The sequence below is a fragment of the Chiloscyllium punctatum genome, chromosome 22 (assembly GCF_047496795.1).
Source record: "Chiloscyllium punctatum isolate Juve2018m chromosome 22, sChiPun1.3, whole genome shotgun sequence".
Classification (NCBI taxonomy): Eukaryota; Metazoa; Chordata; class Chondrichthyes; order Orectolobiformes; family Hemiscylliidae; genus Chiloscyllium; species Chiloscyllium punctatum.
The window spans coordinates 34,587,994-34,607,875 of NC_092760.1; the positions used below are offsets into that span (position 1 = coordinate 34,587,994).

At 41.1% G+C, this 19,882-nt stretch overlaps 1 protein-coding gene across 2 annotated transcripts in view; it reads right to left on the reverse strand.

Moving 5' to 3' along the window:
- LOC140493494 (EF-hand calcium-binding domain-containing protein 4B-like) overlaps nucleotides 1-19,882 on the reverse strand; it is a 114,884-nt gene that overhangs the window by 76,936 nt on the left and 18,066 nt on the right. For both annotated transcript variants that reach the window (XM_072591987.1, XM_072591986.1), the window contains exons 3-6: nucleotides 12,755-12,866; nucleotides 8,575-8,746; nucleotides 3,793-3,939; nucleotides 3,193-3,283 (exon numbers count right to left, since the gene is read on the reverse strand). In XM_072591987.1, the coding sequence (XP_072448088.1) occupies nucleotides 3,193-3,283; nucleotides 3,793-3,939; nucleotides 8,575-8,746; nucleotides 12,755-12,866 (522 nt within the window). The remainder of the gene's footprint in view (nucleotides 1-3,192; nucleotides 3,284-3,792; nucleotides 3,940-8,574; nucleotides 8,747-12,754; nucleotides 12,867-19,882) is intronic.

The following is a 19,882-nucleotide window of genomic DNA, read 5'->3' on the forward strand; positions in this document are numbered from 1 at the left end:
CTCTCCTTCCCTCCCTCTCCACTCTCTCGCCAGCTAAAAGCATCAGCCAAGACTCTATAGTGGCACTTCATTGATTCAGATGGTCTAACCTCCATTCGAAGGCTGCTAATTCAATGCAATACAGAGATAAATGCTGCAAGGTATGAAGTAACGTATTTTCAGAAGCAATAATAAACCACAGCTCTGTGGATATTTAGTATCTGGCAGCACTGTTTGAAGAGCTTTCCCAGTGTCCCGGCCAGCTCTTATTCTTGAGTTAACAGCATTAGAAAAAGATTTCTAGTCTTTTCAAGGAATAGGAGGAATGAGTTTATTTATCACTTTTCACAACCTCAGGACATCTCAAGATGCTTCACAGTCAATAAAGAACCACCCAAATATCTTCATTTATGCAACCAGCAATGAAATAAATAACTAGATGATCTGCTTGGCTAACATTGCTTGAACAATTAAGACTGGCCTGGACAAACTAGTCCATTATGTTTGGAATTTAGCAAGCAATCTTTTATGTTCATGTGAAATAGCAGACTGCACCTCAGTTTCATCCAAAAGACAATGTATCTTTGATGTTCCAGCACCCATTAAGCACTGCAGAGCCTGGCTGTATAGAGGACATGCTCAAGTCTCTGGGGTGAGAATTGAATCAATTAATCTTTTGCCTTTCTCCTTCATATCCCTTGTGCTAAACAGTCTTTATTTAGAATCAGAATCCCTACAGTGTGAAAGCAGGCCATTTAGCCCATCAAATCCCATACTGGCCCTCCAAAGAGCATTCCATGCAAACACATCTTGTGCCTGTAACCCTGAATTTCCCATGGCTAACTGCACATCCCTGGGCAATTTAGCAAGACCAAATCACCTCGCCTGCACATCTTTGGACTGTGGGAGGGAATCCACGCAGACACAGGGAGAAAGTGCAAACTCCACACAGAGAGCCCAAGGTGGAATCGAACCCAGGACACTGGTGCTGTGAGGCAGCAGTGCTAACCACTGAGCCACCATGCCACTCATTTACTTTCAAAATTCAAATGTTTGTCTAGAATAGTAAACAATGCAAAAAGGACTTCTCTCCACCTGTCCCACTTCTCTCATTTAGATGTCAACAACCAAGATCTGATTTCTCATAAAACAAAGCTAGAGCTACTTCTTTAACTTATGAAGGAAAAAGGGGAGCCAACAACGTGCATTTATAGTCCTTTAAAATATTTTAAGGCCAAATGTGTTAATTGATCAATGCAGAGTCCCTCCCCCTCCATGCCTTTCACGCCCACCTGCCACACTACAGCAAGGCATGCAATCGAAGTTGTTTCATGTGACATAATTCTAACCACTACCAATTTGTGGTTACAGTGGTTTCCGCCACATTTCTTTCTTGCACTGTTACAAGTAGGCCCTTAAACACAGTGAGCCAGCAAAGCCCAAGACATGCTGGAGGAACACCACCTCATCTTCCCCACTCTGCCTTGCTCACATGGGTTTGCTCTCAGCAGACTGGATAGCAGGCAAGTAACACTTATGCTTCATCTATATATCACTCCTCTACTACCAGAGATACTCTGTTAGCACTTATTTTGCATTTTTCTCTCAGCACTTTTCCCTCCTCCTCCACTTGCTCTCTATTTTTTTTTTTAAAATGCTTTTGAAAAAAAATCATGTTCCAGCCTCCCTCAGTTACAATAACGAGTCATACTAGACTTAAAACACTAACACTTTCTCACTCCATAGTCGGCACTGGACCCATTGAGTTGCTCCAACATTTTCTGTTTTTATTAAGATTTCCAGATCCACACACTTTTGTTACAATTTGTTCACCAGGCACTGTTGGTGCCTGAACAATTCCAGTTAAAGATAGGTCAATGAGCTCAAGTGGGTTCTACCACTTGAATGAATGGCTTTTTCCTCCTTGCTGTCCTCGAACTGAATTGGCATAATTTGGTCTCTCTTGAACACTTCCTGTTACTTCAAGAATGTGGAGGTCAAATGTGTACACACACTTAAAGAGTAAGGCTTTTTGATTATGAATTGTGGACAGTCTCTATTACCTTACACCCTTCACTTTAACCTTGAAAAAAAAAAGTGTTTCACCTGCACCATGTAAGTTCATTTGTGAAGGCTTTAATCCATGGATGCCCCTGAATAATGCATTCTTATTATGTCGTGTTCTTTCGAGTATTGTAATTGTTCTCAGGTAAAGGGATTATCAAAAGCTTATACAACTTCATACATATGAAATTATGTATGGCTATGATGAACTATAACATCATATTAAATGCAATAGGATATTGATTTATGAATCTTGTGCTTTAGTGATGAGCATGGAAGCTATTTTGTATCTTTCTAATTGTTTTTTCAAAGATGTCCAATCGTGTTTATTTGATCCAACTCTGATATTAAGCCTACCACGCAATATTATGCCAGTTCTTTGCAACATGATTATTTATTCTATTTTCCTCAAAGCTTTTTAATTTTGTACTCTCTCAAATGCTGCTTTCTTCCATAGCTCTGAAAGCTTTTAATCTTGCAGCATACCAATGTTGGTTTGTTTTGTTCTTTTAAAAGAATTACATTTTGTAACTTGGCAATTCTGTGTCACAGTACAGCTTAAACGTATGCAATTTTCAGTCAAACAGACAAAGATTCAATGGACTACATCCCACTTTTCATGATCTAATAAGCAATGATTAAGCAATGTCCTTTTCAACAACTACCCTAAGTAAAGCCTGGTGCCTGTGGCCTAAAAGAATTCTTTCATCATAAACCAAATGGATCTCTTACTCTTAATGCTTCAATGGTCTTTTTACAATCTTCTTCTGTAAAATCCATCTGTTCAAGTAATTAAATAGTCCCTTTGTCATCCTAATTTTGGCTTGTGATTGATTTACAGGAAACCAGCAGTCAGAATAAGTAATCACACTATAAAATAGCAGAATATTACTAAAGCTGTAAATACCTATCACAATATGACAGAACAGACAAATGTGTGGTTTGAATGAAATATTTACTCATCGAGCCAATTTTTTTTTATATAAATAATCAGGTTCTGTTTCTTGACAATGGATGAAAGAAAATGTCCGTCAAAGTTCTGAGGAAATAAATATTATTAAAAGCTGACTAACAAAAAAAATGCAGGATACTTGAATTATCTGTGCATCACCACCCCTCCTCAGCCCCACCATAAAATTAAACGTTTACCTGATTCAACAGCTGTTCTTTCTCCCGCGTAATCTGCTGCTCCATTTCCTCGTACAAGCATCGAACCTCTCGATCATGGTCACACTCCTTCCTGTGTTTGAGATAAAGAAAGGAGCTTCAGAAAAGATGATAAAACCTTGTTCCACACATGTATACTACTTGCTACAAGAGGCAGATACTCAACAAAATAATTCAGTTCAGAATAACCTGATGTTTGCCAATAAAATAACTGGTGACGAACAAAGAAAATGATCTAATTTAATGACAGGAAAGCAAAAAGGAGCAAGTGGATCAGCAGAAAGCCTGAAGTGGAGTTTCTAATGGCTTTGCATTATCTTTCAATACCCCTCTTGTTGTTGTTATCTCTCCTCTCAGGAATTTAATCACCCAATTGCCCACACTTCACCTGTGACTACACCGAGTGGTGGCCAACTCTTCACCATGAATGTAGAAGACATTATGGCCTGACTCAATACTGGCTTCATCCAGTGCCTGTTAATTAACACTTTCCAATGGGAATTGCTGGATAATGGTAGGGACCAAGTCAATTTCAACACTCACTGATTGTGCCTTGCAATGTTTGCTTACTAAATTGATTACCGTTTCAATGCCTGTTCCATGGTTATCTTGTCATTTTGCACCTCCTGGACATGTGTTGAAACTTTAGACAAAAACTGTTCAAAGTTAGCCAGCAGCTCAGGCTTGTCCCTCCGTAATCTGGTCCACAACTCTCTCACTTCACTTTGACTGGAGAGGGAGAGAGAGAGAGAAAAAAAGGAAGATTTTAAAAGGAAACAGTACACATCTATTGTGAACACCAGATTGGAATGGCTAACTTAAACAGTGCTATAATATGAATGAATTAACATCAGTAATTTCATTTTGAGTATTGCCATACATAACCTATTGGGTACAATTGAACTGATCTATCTGGTAAGTGGCATGACCACATTATGTTTGCTAGGGTTGAGCTACAGGGAAGAGTGTAAGTAGTCTGAGGCGATTTTCCCTGGAGCATCAGACACTGAGAGGTAACCTTAGGGGATTGTAAAATCTTGAGGGACACTGATTGGGTGAACAATTGAAAGCAAACATTTGGTAGAGCAAGGGTGGTCACACAGCATGTGAGCACAAAGAACATCTAACCAGACTCTTAGGAGTGAATTCACACAGGAGCCAGTGATGTGGGCTATTGTTTAATTAGTGACAGAATCAGGCGAGGCTCATCTCAAAAACATTTTGCTCCATCCTTTATGGTTGAACAAGTGGTATAGTGAGTTTCCATTAGGCACTTGCCATTTAAGGAAGATGATTGCCTGTCAAACGCCTGGTTAATGACTAACCTGATTAACATTCAGCTTCCCATCTTCCCCAACCCATGCAAATATCAAGATGGCTTGACATGGGAAAACCAAAGAGTGAGCAGCTGGTGAGTTCAGTACACCACTTTCTCGGAATGAGCTTCCTGTTGGACACCAGATATCAACACCTTGGGACATGCTCTATAGGCACCAGATACACACATGGCCATCACATCCATTTACATAGGCTTCCAACATGACCCAGACTCCAAGAACCCTCAGGGCACATCTTCAATCCTCTACAGGAATGCTGCAACTGAACCTGCACCAGCAACTCTCATTGTAGCGCTGCAGTCTGGACACTGTGCATCAAGGGGGACACACCCAGCTCATGGATTGGGCCAGCCCCACAGTCACAATACTCACTTACTTAGTCTAACTAACACCAATTGCTAACACCATCCCCACCTTGCCTTGTATATTTTTCACTTTGCATCCCTCAGCCAGAGCTACCAAGCACATTTACTTCTATCTTGCCATACTATTTAGCCACAAAATCAGAAAGCATGCCATGGTTTTTAGCAGGCCCTCAGTCAAGTGGAGAGAGATAGTCTTCATAAAAAGGGTACTCTAGTGTAGTAATCCAAGAGCAGCCTTCAACATTACTCCAAGGGATTGAAAACAATCAGCCAGACAATTGAGCCTTCAGAGTCAGGATGCTCTCAACATAAGGGCCAAGTGTAGGACAGTCCACCATGCTCTGAGTCCTTCTGTCCTAATGTGGAGGTTATTGTCCTCCTGGAATGACAGAGAAGCTGGTATTAAGTGAGACCAAAGCATGTGGGACAGCCGTTACTATTAGCACAGGTGGGGAGGTGGGTCAAGTGAGCAATTTGGCAGCACAGAGGGCACATGGGGTCAGTGACTTTAGAGTCTGAGAGATAACAGCAGGTGAGAGAAGACATTGTACACAACAGGGAGAGTGGTAGAGCACGAGAGTTGAATTATAATTAGATTTTATTGTTGCATGTACTCAAGTAGAGGAATACACAAGACAGTGCAAAGTGTACAAAGTCGCCATTCTCCAGTGCTATCTTGGTAACAAAACCAGAAATTAAAATTTAAAAAATAGCAGAAACAAAGAGCCAAAAAAGGTAAGAAAACATCTAGATCTTAAAGTCTTATTGCCATCAAGATGTTGATCACCTGAGGGCGAGGGGGATGGGGTCTCCAGTACCTAAACAGCTGCTGCCATTCTGCACATGGCCTGTTCTCGTCTCGGGACAAATCTCACAAATGATTAAGACAGCTCCGGACTCTGTTTTAAGGCTTTTAAGGAGAATGCATGTGCAAGAGATGCCAGTGAACTCCAGAGAGATTCACCAAACGCAGAGTTGTTCCAGGGATTGGGTGAGCGATGCTATGGGGCAGAGCAGGTAATTAAGGAGGCAAAATTTGGTAAGGAATGGCAAGAAATCTCATTAGGCCCCTCTGCAGAGATCCATCCATGCCAAAAACGTCAATTCTCCTGCTCCTCTGATGCTGTCTGACCTGCTGTGCTTTTCCAGCGCCACACTCTTCAACTCCATCCATAAAACTCAACGCAACTTAGATGGAGCAAAAAAAAAAGCAATACAAGACTCAACCCACTTATTTCAAACCCAGTGCAATATTCCCTTACATGCAAGCTTAGCAAAATGCTTCCTCACATCAATGAGTCACCTTCTTTTATATAAATAAACTCCTGACTACCCACAAAGTAAAAATAAAAAAAAAACCATAGATGCTGTAAACCAGAAACAAAAGCAGAAATTGCTGGAAAAGCTCAGTAGGTCTGGCAGCATCTGTGTAAATAAATCAGAGCGAACGTTGAGTTCTGAGGAAGGGTCATTGGACCAAAAATGTCAACTATGTTTGCTCTCCACAGATCTGCCAGACCTTTTGAGCTTTTCCAGCAAATTTTCTTTGATCCTAATTACCCACCTTCATTTTTCTCTTAACCTAAATTATACTGTGTCCTTGTGACTTTTAATTTTTTTAAAAAAAAAGTAATGACTGACTGTATCTGTGTTAGCCCTTATTGTCTGTGTGGTGTTCTAGCTGCTTTTATCACATCACTTATGCAGGCTACTCACCTGCTGTCCCCAGGAGGGCTTGGGGAGAAAAAGTGTATTTATAAAGTCACATATTGCTTTATTGGTTTGTGGTAGTCTCCTACCATTGGAAGGTGCACAATGGATGTGGTTGTATCAGTTTTCAATGACAGCTACTTACTCCAGGCTAAATCAAGAATAAAAAAAAAGGTACATCATACGCAATATATCCTGCTGATTTTTGTTTATATTTAGAAGCCCAAGACTTGATTTTGCAGAAGCATGTTAGAAAGCTTCCAGTAAATATACACAATTGGGTTAGATTTCAGATTGCATTCTTTGTCTGTCCCAATCCATATAAAGGGCTCTATGTCTTTCTTATAGCTTTAACCTTTCCAACATAACTGTTACTTATTGAGGTCTTTATCTTCAGTTCTCCTTTCCTCACCTTAAGGCACCAATTACTTGATGCAATACAATTTTGTTTGATATCTCTCTGTACAAAGGAGTCAGAGTCAAGGAATGTCAACTTGATGGTGATTACTCTCACTGCCAGACAATCAAAACTAATCTGGTTATCATGTGACAGCCAAACACAAGACATCTTCTACCAAGGATCACTAGACAGGAATAAGGAATAAGTTTCCCGGGCAATTTGCTTTAGACCCAGCCTGGTGTGGGTAAAATCTTGCACTTGCAGTATTCCCCCAAAAGCAGCTATACACTGTCCAAGGAAAAAAAAAGGATGGAGGAAGAAAAAGCAATTTTTCTTACTTAACTCAATCAAACCATAATAAAAAGATTGGATTTACTCTGCCCAATCCACTTTGTTGCATTCACTCATCCCAATCTCCACTTCTAATTTGGTTGACAGGCCCTCGGAGCTCAATCCATACTATGCGTAGTCAAGGCGTTGGATTAAAACCTTAAAGAAAACACTCAAGAAGCTGTGTCCTTTTGAGATGTAAATGGAGCAGTGCTTTCCTTGCTAGTTTATGTTTAAAACTGAAAACCATGTGACATATTTGCTTCTGTATAGCCTTACATTTCATTAGCCCCACTTGAAATACAAGCAGTATGCTAACCACTCTTCCTATATCAAAACATTAGAATCAGAAGTAGGCTGTTCCTCCACCGTTCACTGATCATGGCTGATCCTCTACCTCAATGCTAAACTCCTACTCTCTTCCATTACCCTTTCTTACCTTCCAAATCTATTTCTTTTTTCAATATATTCAGTGATTTGACACTGCAGTCTTCTGTGGGAGGTTATTCCATAGATTCACCACCCTCAGAGATTGCATCTCACGGCCTACCACATATCAGGAGACCATGACCCTTTATTCCAGACCCCTTGGCCAGGTGATGCAGCATCCCTACTTCCCACCCTGTCAGAATTTTACACATTTCAAACAAGATGTATCTCATTCTTCTCAGCTCCAATGAATACAAAGCCAAGTCAACCCAATCTCTTGCGATATAACAAAACTGCCATCCCAGGTGAACCCCCTCTGCTCTCCTACCAGGCAAATATAGCTTTTGTTGTTGGGAGGAGGCTCACTAAAGGCCCTGTACAGCTGCAGTGAGTCATCCTTGCTCATGTACTCAATAAGTAAAATTCGCATTGCACTTTCACTGTGTTTGTGAAGAACAAACAGGTCCATTTCTTTACTCAAGGAGAAATTACAGGGCTTCAATTCACTGGGATCCTACTTACCTGAGGGCACCATTTTGTCCCCACCATTATATTTGAGCTACATCATAATTAGCTTGAGTTGCTTTCAAAGCTTTTTGCTTCCTGCCTAACATGCACAAATCATGAGGTCCTGGACACTACATAGAGATGTACAGCATGAAAATAGACCCTTTGGTCTGACTTGTCCAAACAGATAGCCTAAATTAACTCCAACCTATTTCCCATTAGATAACATTGGATGTTGTGGGGGGGGGATATAAAACTATGCAGAAACAGAATAGGAAATACTTACTCCTCAAAGATCTGTGAAGCACCAAGTTGCTGCATCAAGAAACAAAACCGCTTCTCTTCCTCATCGTCTATGATATCCAGGTCATCAGACCAGCCGGATTCAAACGTTTCCTCAAGCTTTGAGCTTTCCCGACTTTCTGGTGCTGGCAATACCTCGATACCTATGAATTGTCCTGTACATTTGAGAGAGAGACAGTTGGACAAGCTACTCCACCATCGAGTCAATAAACAAAAACTTACACTTGAAGAATCCCAGCTCTTTGAAGTCAAAGCATTGGGAATCTAGCACCAATGGAACTGAACTAAAGGAAACTGGTGCAATGAAGAGAAAGAACAAAGATACAAGAACATAGGAGGGCAGCCTGCACTGCTCCACTCTTACCAACTAAAGCAGTACAATACAGATTAAGATTGTAGGGTAAGAACAGGAGTACGGTCTAAAGATCTTGTCTCACCCACTCAACCTGATCATATCCTATACCCTCACATGCAGTGATTCCCATAAAAAAGGTTCGGAATCTCTATGCCAGCCTTAAAATCTTGCAGAAAGTGAGGACTGCAGATGCTGGAGAGTCAGAGTCAAAATGTGTGGCATTGGAAAAGCAGAGCAGGTCAGACAGCATCCAAGGAACAGGAGAATCAATGTTTCAGGCATGAGCCTGATGAGGGCCTTATGCCCAAAGTGTTGACTCTCCTGCTCCTCAGATGCTGCCTGACCAGCTGTGTTTTTCCAGTGCCACAATTTTTGACTCAACTTTAAAACATACCCAATGATAGAAAATTCACAATTGTCTGACAGAGGGACACTGGACAACCCTTTTGAAGGAAGTAGTGACTCTTTCACACGCCGATCTGTTCTCCTGTCTTTTTGATTCCCCAGTTGGAGAAATCACCTGCTGTCTCTACCCTGTCAAGCTTTTGTGGAATTATGACTGTTTCAATGGGTTCAGTCTATGGAAAGGGTGGGGATCAGTTAGCTCTCCCGGAAACGTCAGAACATTGTAATGGATGTTACTGGGAATGCAAAGAGACGTGGGAGAAAACGAAATAGATCCCAGACTAAGCCCTGGGATTTTATGGAGAGATGAGACTGGAGAGATGAGACTGGAGAGGTGTGGGAGAGAGGTGGGTCAGGGTGACATTTTGGGGTGAGGTTGCCCCAGATGGTCACAGGATACCACTCCTCCCACCCACCAGAAGGACACAGCCCTGGTTGTGTAACCATCTTCTTAGAGAGAAGATTTATCTAATAACGAGCTACTCCTAAGGCTGTCGCTCTCTTCAGGGCTTCCGAAACCAGGAATCAAGCTCAAAACGAGAGTGAGAAGTCCAGTGTGAGAGATGTTACGATCTCCCAGACAGTGATCAGTGGATGGCCAGTGAGCAGGCTCACCCTCCCAAAAAGCTAGAGGTTAACCCAAGGTCATCCTGTTTGAAGCCAGCAGAAGACTGCAATAGCAGGTACATTTTTAAAAAAAGCACATTTGGAAGTGAAACTTTTAGAAATTTAAAGATAAAAAGAGAGTGTTTCACAGCCAGGTTCAGTGCTGTGGGAGGTGGACCTCCCGCCTATCTGCAGATCAGAGCTGCAAATGTGTTGCTGGAAAAGCGCAGCAGGTCAGGCAGCATCTGAGGAGCAGGAGAATCGACGTTTCAGGCACGAGCCCTTCTTCAGGATTGAAGGGCTCATGCCTGAAACGTCGATTCTCCTGCTCCTCAGATGCTGCCTGACCTGCTGCACCTCCCCACCCAGAGCCACTACTGGGAGTCCACCTACAGTCAGCAAAGTTGGACCTATGCAAGAACCTGGAGGTAAACTGAAAATTCCAAGGAGCCTCCCTTTATCAGCTTTTAGAGGCCCTTAATCAATTAGATCAGTTTCCTGCCACTTCTCCATTCTGCCTCCATGTAAACAGCCTGGAGAAGGAGCAGAATAGCACCAGGAATCTAGATCGCAGGCTGGGTGCACCTATTTCAGTATGTGCCCCCCCCCCTCTACCTGACTGAGAGGAGCAACACTCCGAAAGCTTATGATTTCAAATAAACCTGTTGGACTATAACCTGGTGTCATCATGTGACTTCTGACCTTGTCCACCCCAGTCCAATACCAATACATCACTCTGATCGTGGCCTCACAGTGCCAGGGACCCAGGTTCGATTCCAGCCTCAGGCGACTGCGTGGAGTTTGCACATTCTCCTAGTGTTTGCGTGGGTTCCTTTTGGGCGCTCCAGTTTCCTCCCACACAGTCCAAAGACGTGGGGGCTAGGTGGATTAGCCATGCTAATTGCAGCATTAAGGGGATAGGGTAAGGAGCTGGAACGCTCTTTAGACAGTTGGTGCAGACTCGATAGGCTGAATGGCCTCTATTTGCATCTAGGGATTCCATGATTCTCCACCTGAACTTTCATCAGGTTTTCAGCAAAGCCTGACTGGAGGCCAGTTGTTTAAGTAATGCAGTGCGATAATGTGAGGGCTTTTCTCCCTGAAGATCCAAATACAGCATACACCTTTTTATTTCAATGACTTTACAAGACAGTTGTGTTATAAAAATGGTGAAACACAAACAAACATACAGGATTCATAGAGGACTTAACAGAAATTGTTTTCTCTTGTGGGAGAGGCTGGAACCAGACTGCATCATCTCTGAATAAAAGAGTCACCTACTAGAGATAGAGAGGAGGAGGAATTCTTTCTCCCAATGGACTGGGAATCTGTGAATTCTTTACCGCAGGGGGCTTTGGAAGCTGGGTCATTACATATGAGCTAGACAGATTTTTAATCTGTATGGGAATTAGGAGAAAAAAAAAGCAGGAAATTGGAGTTGAGGATCAACAGATCACCGATGAGCATCCTACTTGGTTGCTAATGCATTAAATTCAGATTAAGCATGATTGAGTTGCAGTCTGTTAGGAGATACTCTAGACTCATTCCTGCGATGTTACACATCTGCCTGAAGTACTGTGCACAGAAACTAGTAGTTTGAGAAGCATCATTATTGCTTTGGTTTAATACACAAGTGCCCTTCCTTTGTTCGATGCAGTTATTATGCGTTAACTAATATTTGATCTATATGGATTGAGTTTACTTGTTACAGCGGAAGTCTTAAAAAGATAAAATCGTGTCCTTTGGCTATTTCCAGTAGCTGTTGGGAAGTTTCTCAGTTTTTAAAAACAAAATTAATTGGTCTTGGGAAATTGTAACAACTTGTTTTATTTCATGTTTCATTTCCGTTCTACGACAAGCGATGAAATAGGAACAGCCGATAACGACCTACTCCATATTCTTCAGAAGGCTAATATAAATGGAACACATACGCTAATTTTGCAACTAATTAGCACTGAATCCATTCTGAGTGGTATTGGGAACATAAAAGGCAAATTAGGATGAATTCAGTGCTTCTAGTGTTGCCAATGGTTTCCAGCAACAGTGATGCTGTCCTTACACAACATGCCCTATTCAAAACATGTTTGCTATTTCCACACAGAACCTTTAATTATAACTGTGTGGGAGTTGAAAGGATAGTTCCAATTATAAGAGGAATGGATTTGTAGCTTAGCAGTTCTACCCATATTATCTTTGTTAGCACTTCGAGAGTGGGTTTTTTTTTGGTGCAGAATAGACAAGAGTACTGATGGTTTTATTCATTTAATTCTATCTTTTTTGAATTCAATAAACTTCATTACATTATGGCACCATGAGGCTTGGTTTAATGGAGTTGCTCATTTATTTTTAGAATAACCTTTATTGTCATCAATATTTGCCCCGGGTCACAATCTTTATTAAAAAAGATTTAAAATTATTAAATTACTTCAAATTCATCCTGCATTCAGTATGCCTTCATTTCAGTTATTAAGAAAATATTGAACGAGTTTTTTGAAGGAGGATTTGACATTTTAGGGCAAAATTCAAATGCAGCAAAGCAGCCCACGGTCACCGCATTCTTTGCTAAAGGAATCCAAAATGAATTGGAATCTCTGCCCCCCCTTTATATCTTTCTTAGCTTCAAACATGTACCTAAAAACTTTCCCTTCAACAAACAAGTCTTGTGGATATGTATAATTCTCCATTGCAAAAGAATACTATGTAAAGACATTTCTCCAACTTGACCTTGATAAAAGACACTGCTTAGTTCAATCACAATAGCATTTTCACAATTTACAGGAGGGTTTGCGGTACATACCAAATCCCATGCTGAATTCCAAGGGTGTTAAATAGCCATTGTTACTCTGGTCCAGGCTATCAAAGACATCTTCCAATTGCTCTGGGGTCAGAGGTAACTCATTCTGCAATCTCTGTAAATGAAGCAAGGGACAGATCTACAGAAGATAGTCAAATATAACAATTTTCTAGCACTTCACAAAATCAAATTGTTATGCCTCACTAACATAGCACTCTGGAAATAGAGCCACACTATTCCTGGCGTTGACACAAAAAGATTTTAAAAAGTATATAGAATTTCCTAATTTATGTGAGTTTTCAACCCAGGTTGACAAAATGGGGACCAGGTCTCTTATAAACAAAATAAGTTTTTAACTACAGATGAAAAATTATGAACCACTGACACATAACTCTACTAACTAGTTTAAACTCTATCCACTTATAAGCATTCCCTCCACACACACACACACACACACAGACACACACACACACACACAGACACACACACACAGACACACAGACACACACACACAGACACACACAGACACACAGACACACAGACACACACACACAGACACACAGACACACACACACAGACACACACACACAGACACACACACACAGACACACACACACAGACACACACACACAGACACACACACACACACAGACACACACAGACACACGTCATCCCTGATCACAAGGTTTGCTGAGATGATCCTTTTGCTGATCAGAATGCTACTTTTCAATCCTCCTTCTCCAGGTACCATCACTTGTTTGCAGGAGAAACACAAGGACCGGTTCATACAGGCTTGAGATGCTCTTTATTGCAGAGCAAAAACACGGACTGAATATTTTGATATTTTAAAACAAGGAAAGAAGTACTTTTCACTTCCGATGCAACGTATTGTTGCAAAAGTAGAATGTTGATCTGCCCAATCATCTCTTTCCCTTGATTAGCTGTTACATCAGAAAGTTGTGAAGTTTCTCTGCTTCCTGTCCAATGATGCGTACTGAATTTTGCTTCAACAGTGGTACATTATCCTTCCCCTACCTCCCCAACCTCTCTAGAGTCTTTCAGGTGGTTCAGCACATTGGTCTCCTCATGCTTTTCCTCTGGTGTGCAGTTCAGTGGAACAACTCTCATTCGGTTTCATTCATGCAGCCAAATATAGCCAGGGCATCTTTATCAACAGCCACTCATCTCACACCCAAGTATAACTTGGTTAGATTTCTGGGGCTTATTACCACAGTTACTTAATATAAGCAGTTGACCATTTATAAGGAATTTTCAGGTGATGTGATAAGCAGCAAATCGAGATATGATGCATAAGTATAAAACCCATGACAACCCTATTAACGAGACCAAAGGATGAATAGGCAGTTGGCAAGGTCTAGGTCAATCATATTAATGTTGTTATGAAGACAGCATCCTGCTTTCCAGCCAAAAGGTGTAGGAAAATCTGCCTGGAGTCTTCCCTAAACCTCTTCTAGGCTATCCTCCATCTGAAGACAGCAGCTCCCTGTTGTGACTGCCTTCTGACTATGAGCAAGGATTGCAGATTACCAACCCCAAAAATATGGTCAATCACTTGCCTGAATCCTTTCTTAACCAATGAACATAGGGCAATTAATCTTGACATCAAAATACACATTCCCCACTTTCGAATCTTAACTTTCATTTTTTGCAGAAATAATAGTTCTGTTTTCTCAAACACAGCAATAATAAGATACACATGGTGCCATATAGTTCACCGACATTAATTAAGGAACCTAGGAGCCTTGGTGATACTTGCTGTTACTTGCTTTTTGTCTCATTTATTCGAAATTGTTTATGTTTGTGGAAAGCATGTAACCATTGTAATAATAATTAAAAACCGATCTCATGCTACACATGAAAAAAAATTCAGTTTTTATAAGGACCCCAATTTCTAACGGCCTTTCAAGTTCACCAGTGATCTACCAGCCACTTCCTTGCCAATACAAGTACAATTTTATTTTCACGTGTCCTGCCACCATCTCTTCATGTGCTCAACTGAAGCTTATTGAATGAATCCCAATTTCTGCAAGCTAAATATTTGGAAAGCAAACCTAGCAATAAGTCTGTAATTAGCTTGCTGAGCTTGAAGGTTTGGTTTCAAACGTTTTGTCACCATACTAGGTAACATCATCAGTGAGAGTCTCTGGTGAAATGCCTGTGGTAAAGTCCTGCCTCTCTATTTATAGGTCTTGATTTCTTAAGGCGGGTGATGCCATTTCCCGTTGTTATTTTCAAGGGAAGGTAGATAGAATCTAAGTCGGTGTGTTTATTGAGAGAGTCCTGGTTAGAATTTACCATGGCAGAAAGAACCAGAAATGACACCACCCATCATAAGAAACCAAGACCTATAAATAGAGAGGCGGGACTTACCACGACACTTCACCAGAGACTCTCACTGATGTTACCTAGTCATGGTGACGAAACATCTAAAAACAAACCTTCCAGCTCAGCAAGCTAACTTACATATTTATCATCAACCGGAGCTACAAATCTTAAAAAAAAATCACTGGCAAACCTAATGGCTTCAGTATTCATCACCATATTCCCAAAGTTCTCTCTCTTGGACAGGGACTCTCTCCTTCCCAAACTGATTATTGGGTCAAATACGAATGTCTGCTAATTCAACAAATAATTCAATCCGCAGCTAAGCTTGTGATCAGATATCCTTTCCATTACGACAAATGCTTACTTCCACCACTATATCATCACCTGGTATTGTCCCAAAACTTTCATTTATACCTCTAATAACTCCAGACTCAAATATTTCCTGGCTGGCCTCCTGCTAGCTGTTAATAGATCACAAGCATCCTACATCAACCCTACAGTACAATCTGTCAAAAACAACTTGAAGCAGAACTATACACACAAAAAAAATTGTCAAACTACAGCAGATCCTATGCCTCCAGTGCAGTCACCTTTCCCTGGCGTTGTAGATTCTGTAATCTCATCCATTGATACAAATGCATAAATCAATGTTTTGCTAACTCCAGCTTCTTGAGCATCTCCATTTCTTCATCCTGCCAGATCCTACTATACCTTCGACCATCCAGTTCACATGTTCCAGAATTCCATTCCTAACAATTTGGCTCTGCATCACACTTTGCTCCTTTAAAACTCTTTGGCAAAGTGGTGGATCCATCTACACCTTTCTATGTTGTCATTTTTGACACTGCCCAATTTTTTTCCCCACTTTATGTTTCCATCCAGAGCAAATCTCTTCTGCATTCTACATTCCCACTCAACCATCCTGCTCAAAGATATCAACTTGTGCTAAATACCTATTCCATTTTATGTCCAGAACAAACTCGATTATCCGAGCGAGATGGGCAGGGAATATTTTGTTCAGATAGCTGATAACATTTTTATGGGACCTTGAGATCTTATTCAAATAATCTGAAATTCGGATAATTGACGTTCAGATAACTCAGGTTATTCTGTAATTATACAGCTATTTGCTTCAATTCAATATGGGTAATGGATTTAGGATTAAGCAGTCTCACTGTTGTTAGGTATGGCTTGTGTTTCATAAGCTCTAAACTCTGACAAATCATAATCAACTCTGTTGAGTAAGTCACACAGCAATAAAACAGGGCCAGTATACAAAGATTCAAATACACACAAAAAAAAAGGAGTGAAAATAAACTCCAGCTTAATTTTAAACCTTGTGGCCTTTCCATTACATGTCAACACAACACTCTGATCATATACGAACAACTTGAAGTAGAATTGTGTAAAAGCACCAAAAGTTGTTTGCATGCAATCAGAATTGTATTGGGTCAGTTTTGAGACCCATGTCAAAGTGCATTATCAGGCACACCCCAATGCAGTGAGAGAGAGAGTGCTGACATCTCTGATAAGTTATTAAACCCAGACCTTAATCTGAAAGCAAATAAATGCTGGAAATCGCATCGAGTTAGGCAGTATCCATGGAGACAGAGAGCAAGCTAACATTTCAGCATGGTGGCTCAGTGGTTAGCACTGCTGCCTCACAGCAGCAGGGACACAGGTTCGATTCGGACTTCAGACGACTGTGTGTCGATTTCACACGTTCTCCCAGTGTCTGCGTGGGTTTCCTCAGAGTGCTCCGGCTTCCACCCAAACACATGCAAGTTAGATGGATTGGCTATGCTAAATTGTCCATAGTGTTCAGGGATATGCAGGTTAGCTGCATTAGCCACAGGAAATGCAGGGTTACAGGGATAGGGTAGGGGGATGGGTCTGGGTGGGATTCTACTCAGAGGGTCAGTGTGGACTTGTTGGGCTGAATGGCCAATTTCCACACTTGGGGATTCTAGGAGTCTGTGACTCTTCAGAGCTGACATGAAGTGTAGAGGGGAGAAGCAATTATGTAATAGTGGGGTGGAAGGGGTTGGGGGAGTGGTGAAGGAGGAGAGAAAAGGGTATTGATAGAACAGATTATGTAATCGAAATGTAAGAATGGCCAAACAATGGTATATCTAACTGCCAGACTGGAAACAGCAGGCAGTCCCACTGGGAGGGGGAGATGGTGGGGGAGATGGTGGGGGAGATGGTGGGGGAGATGGTGGGGGAGATGGTGGGGGAGATGGTGGGGGAGATGGTGGGGGAGATGGTGGGGGAGATGGTGGGGGAGATGGTGGGGGAGATGGTGGGGGAGATGGTGGGGTGTAGGGGCGTTGTGGTGGGAGTTGAAGGTGGTGGTCACAAAGAATACAACCAGTAAAAGGAAAGAAATGGGAGTGTGTTCACAATCCAAGAAGGTATTGAACTCAATATTAAGTCCAGAAGATTGTAAAGTGCTTAGTCTGAAGAGGAGTTCCTTCAGTTTGCATTGTGATTCGCTGGTCCTGATCGATTGCTGCAGACAGCTTTTAAACGCTAACATTATTCAGGAAAAATACTGGTCTTTGAGTAATTTAATAAACAATGTTCCCTCAGACAGCAACATGATAAAGTAGGTAAACTGGTCATTAATTTCATGGTTGCTTGGGGATGTGGACGCACTCTAACGTACGGCAGATTTATCTACTCACCCGTATAATAGTTCAAAATTAACATTAGTATTTATGTGCCACTTATAATATTTTGACATGAAAGCAGATACTTTCTTGCCTCTCACATTTTACAGTCATATGCATCCTTCATTTGAACTAGTTCATGCTGACCATGTTCCCAAACCAAACTCGTCCCACCAGCCAGCATTTGGCCCATATCCCTTTCCAATTCATGTACTTCATCCAAATGTCTTTTAAATGTTTTCACTGTATCCAGATCCACCACTTCCTCGAAGTTCGTTCCAAACACAAACCATATCTCATGTAAAAAAGAAATTGCCTTCCCACATCATTTTAAAAATCGGTCTCCTCTCACCTTAAAAATAATTTTGAACTCCCCCATCCTAGGGAAAACACCCTTCCTATTCACCTTATCTATGCCCCTCATGATCTTATAAACCTCTATAAAGGTCACCCCTCAGCCTCCTACACTCCAGTGAGAAAGGTCTAGCCTATCTTTATAACTCAACCCTTCCATTCCTGACCACATCCTGGCAAGTCTTTTCTGAACCCTTTTCAATTTAATAATATCCTTCTTCTCACAGGATGACCAGAACTATACCTGTACTCTACATTTAAAGAAATGTGGAAGAATGATGACATGGACATAAATACTCTACTGGACTAAAATACCCAAAGCCAGAATGGGGAAGTCAAGAAACCTGCAGACAAAGACATGTTAAAGAAAAATTAAAGTTTCTGACAGGAATTTTGAACAGCAATTAGACTCTAAGTGACCCTCACTCAATGTTTGTTTGAAAATTGGACTCTGGCCTTAAATTCACAGCAACCACACAATGACAAATGCCATCTACACATCATGACATAACAGACCTGTTTCACTGAATAGCATATTACTGCATTTTGAGTGAGCTGTTCAAAATATTAGAATATGAATAGGAATGTTATAATACCTTTACAGATACACACATGATTTCTAACCAACAACCCAGACACATTTGACTGTTATAACACTAGAACCCCAAGAAGGATATTGCCTGCCTGCCTGACAGCCCTACCTCAAATCTCTGCTGCCAAATGCACAAGGTATTAAATTGCTCGCAATATGAATAGTCTAAAGGATCTGGATAATTGACACATTCATTCCCAAGTAGCCAAAGGATTTTATTTTCCTAAAACATAATGGAAAGTAATAAAGCTAGTTATTAATAGGGGTTCTTTGGTTCTATATAGCATACAGTTGGTAAATGGCATGGAGAAAATGATAATAATTAACAGGCACAGCCTGATGTAGGGGGCATAAGGACATCTTGGGGTTTTTCAGTGAGAGTTAGAGAGACTTCCATTTTTAATTGTAGCTGCAACAAAATCCCACAGAACTGAGGCAGATATTTTTCAAAAACAGACTTCCTTGGCATCCAGCAGTGTCTATATCTGCCCCTTTTCCAAGTGGGCTTGTCCAACTGCAGTCACCCTCATCCTGTGTATCCTCAGATAGTATGAGCACATGAAGTTGGGAATTTCCTAACTTGAGAATCTAAGCCATAACCTAAACGATTCAGTGGACTTCTGAACGGCTACTAAGTTATGAACTCAGTCTGATGTATTTGGGACACAATTGAAAGCTTACAGGTTTTTTCAGAAAGTAATTTTTTTTGGCTCAGTCAATTTTTAAATGACCAACAGCATTCCTGACAGAGAGATCTACAAGCACTTAAAGAGAAAGCTTCCTCTGCTTGCTGTACAGCACAGGAGCAAAACTAAGATGGTCCTGAAGAGAACGCTTCGGGTCATCAAGGGCACTCTAGATTAATGGGCATCTCTAGGAGAGCATCCTGCTGCTTAGGAACATAAACTACAAGAGTAAAGACCATAGCAAACCTAAAATTATAATATACAAGACAGACTTAATACATACAGAGGAAAACATCAATAATTGGCATCAAGGTACATTGCAACAGTGATAGGTAGTAAGGTTTAATTACTGCTTTAAACAATTAGCAGGTTTTCTTTTCTATGCCAGTGATGGTCTGGGGTGGACAAAGTTAAAATTCACACAACATCATGAGGTTATAACTGGGGAGAAAGCAAGGATTGCAGACACTGGAGATCAGAA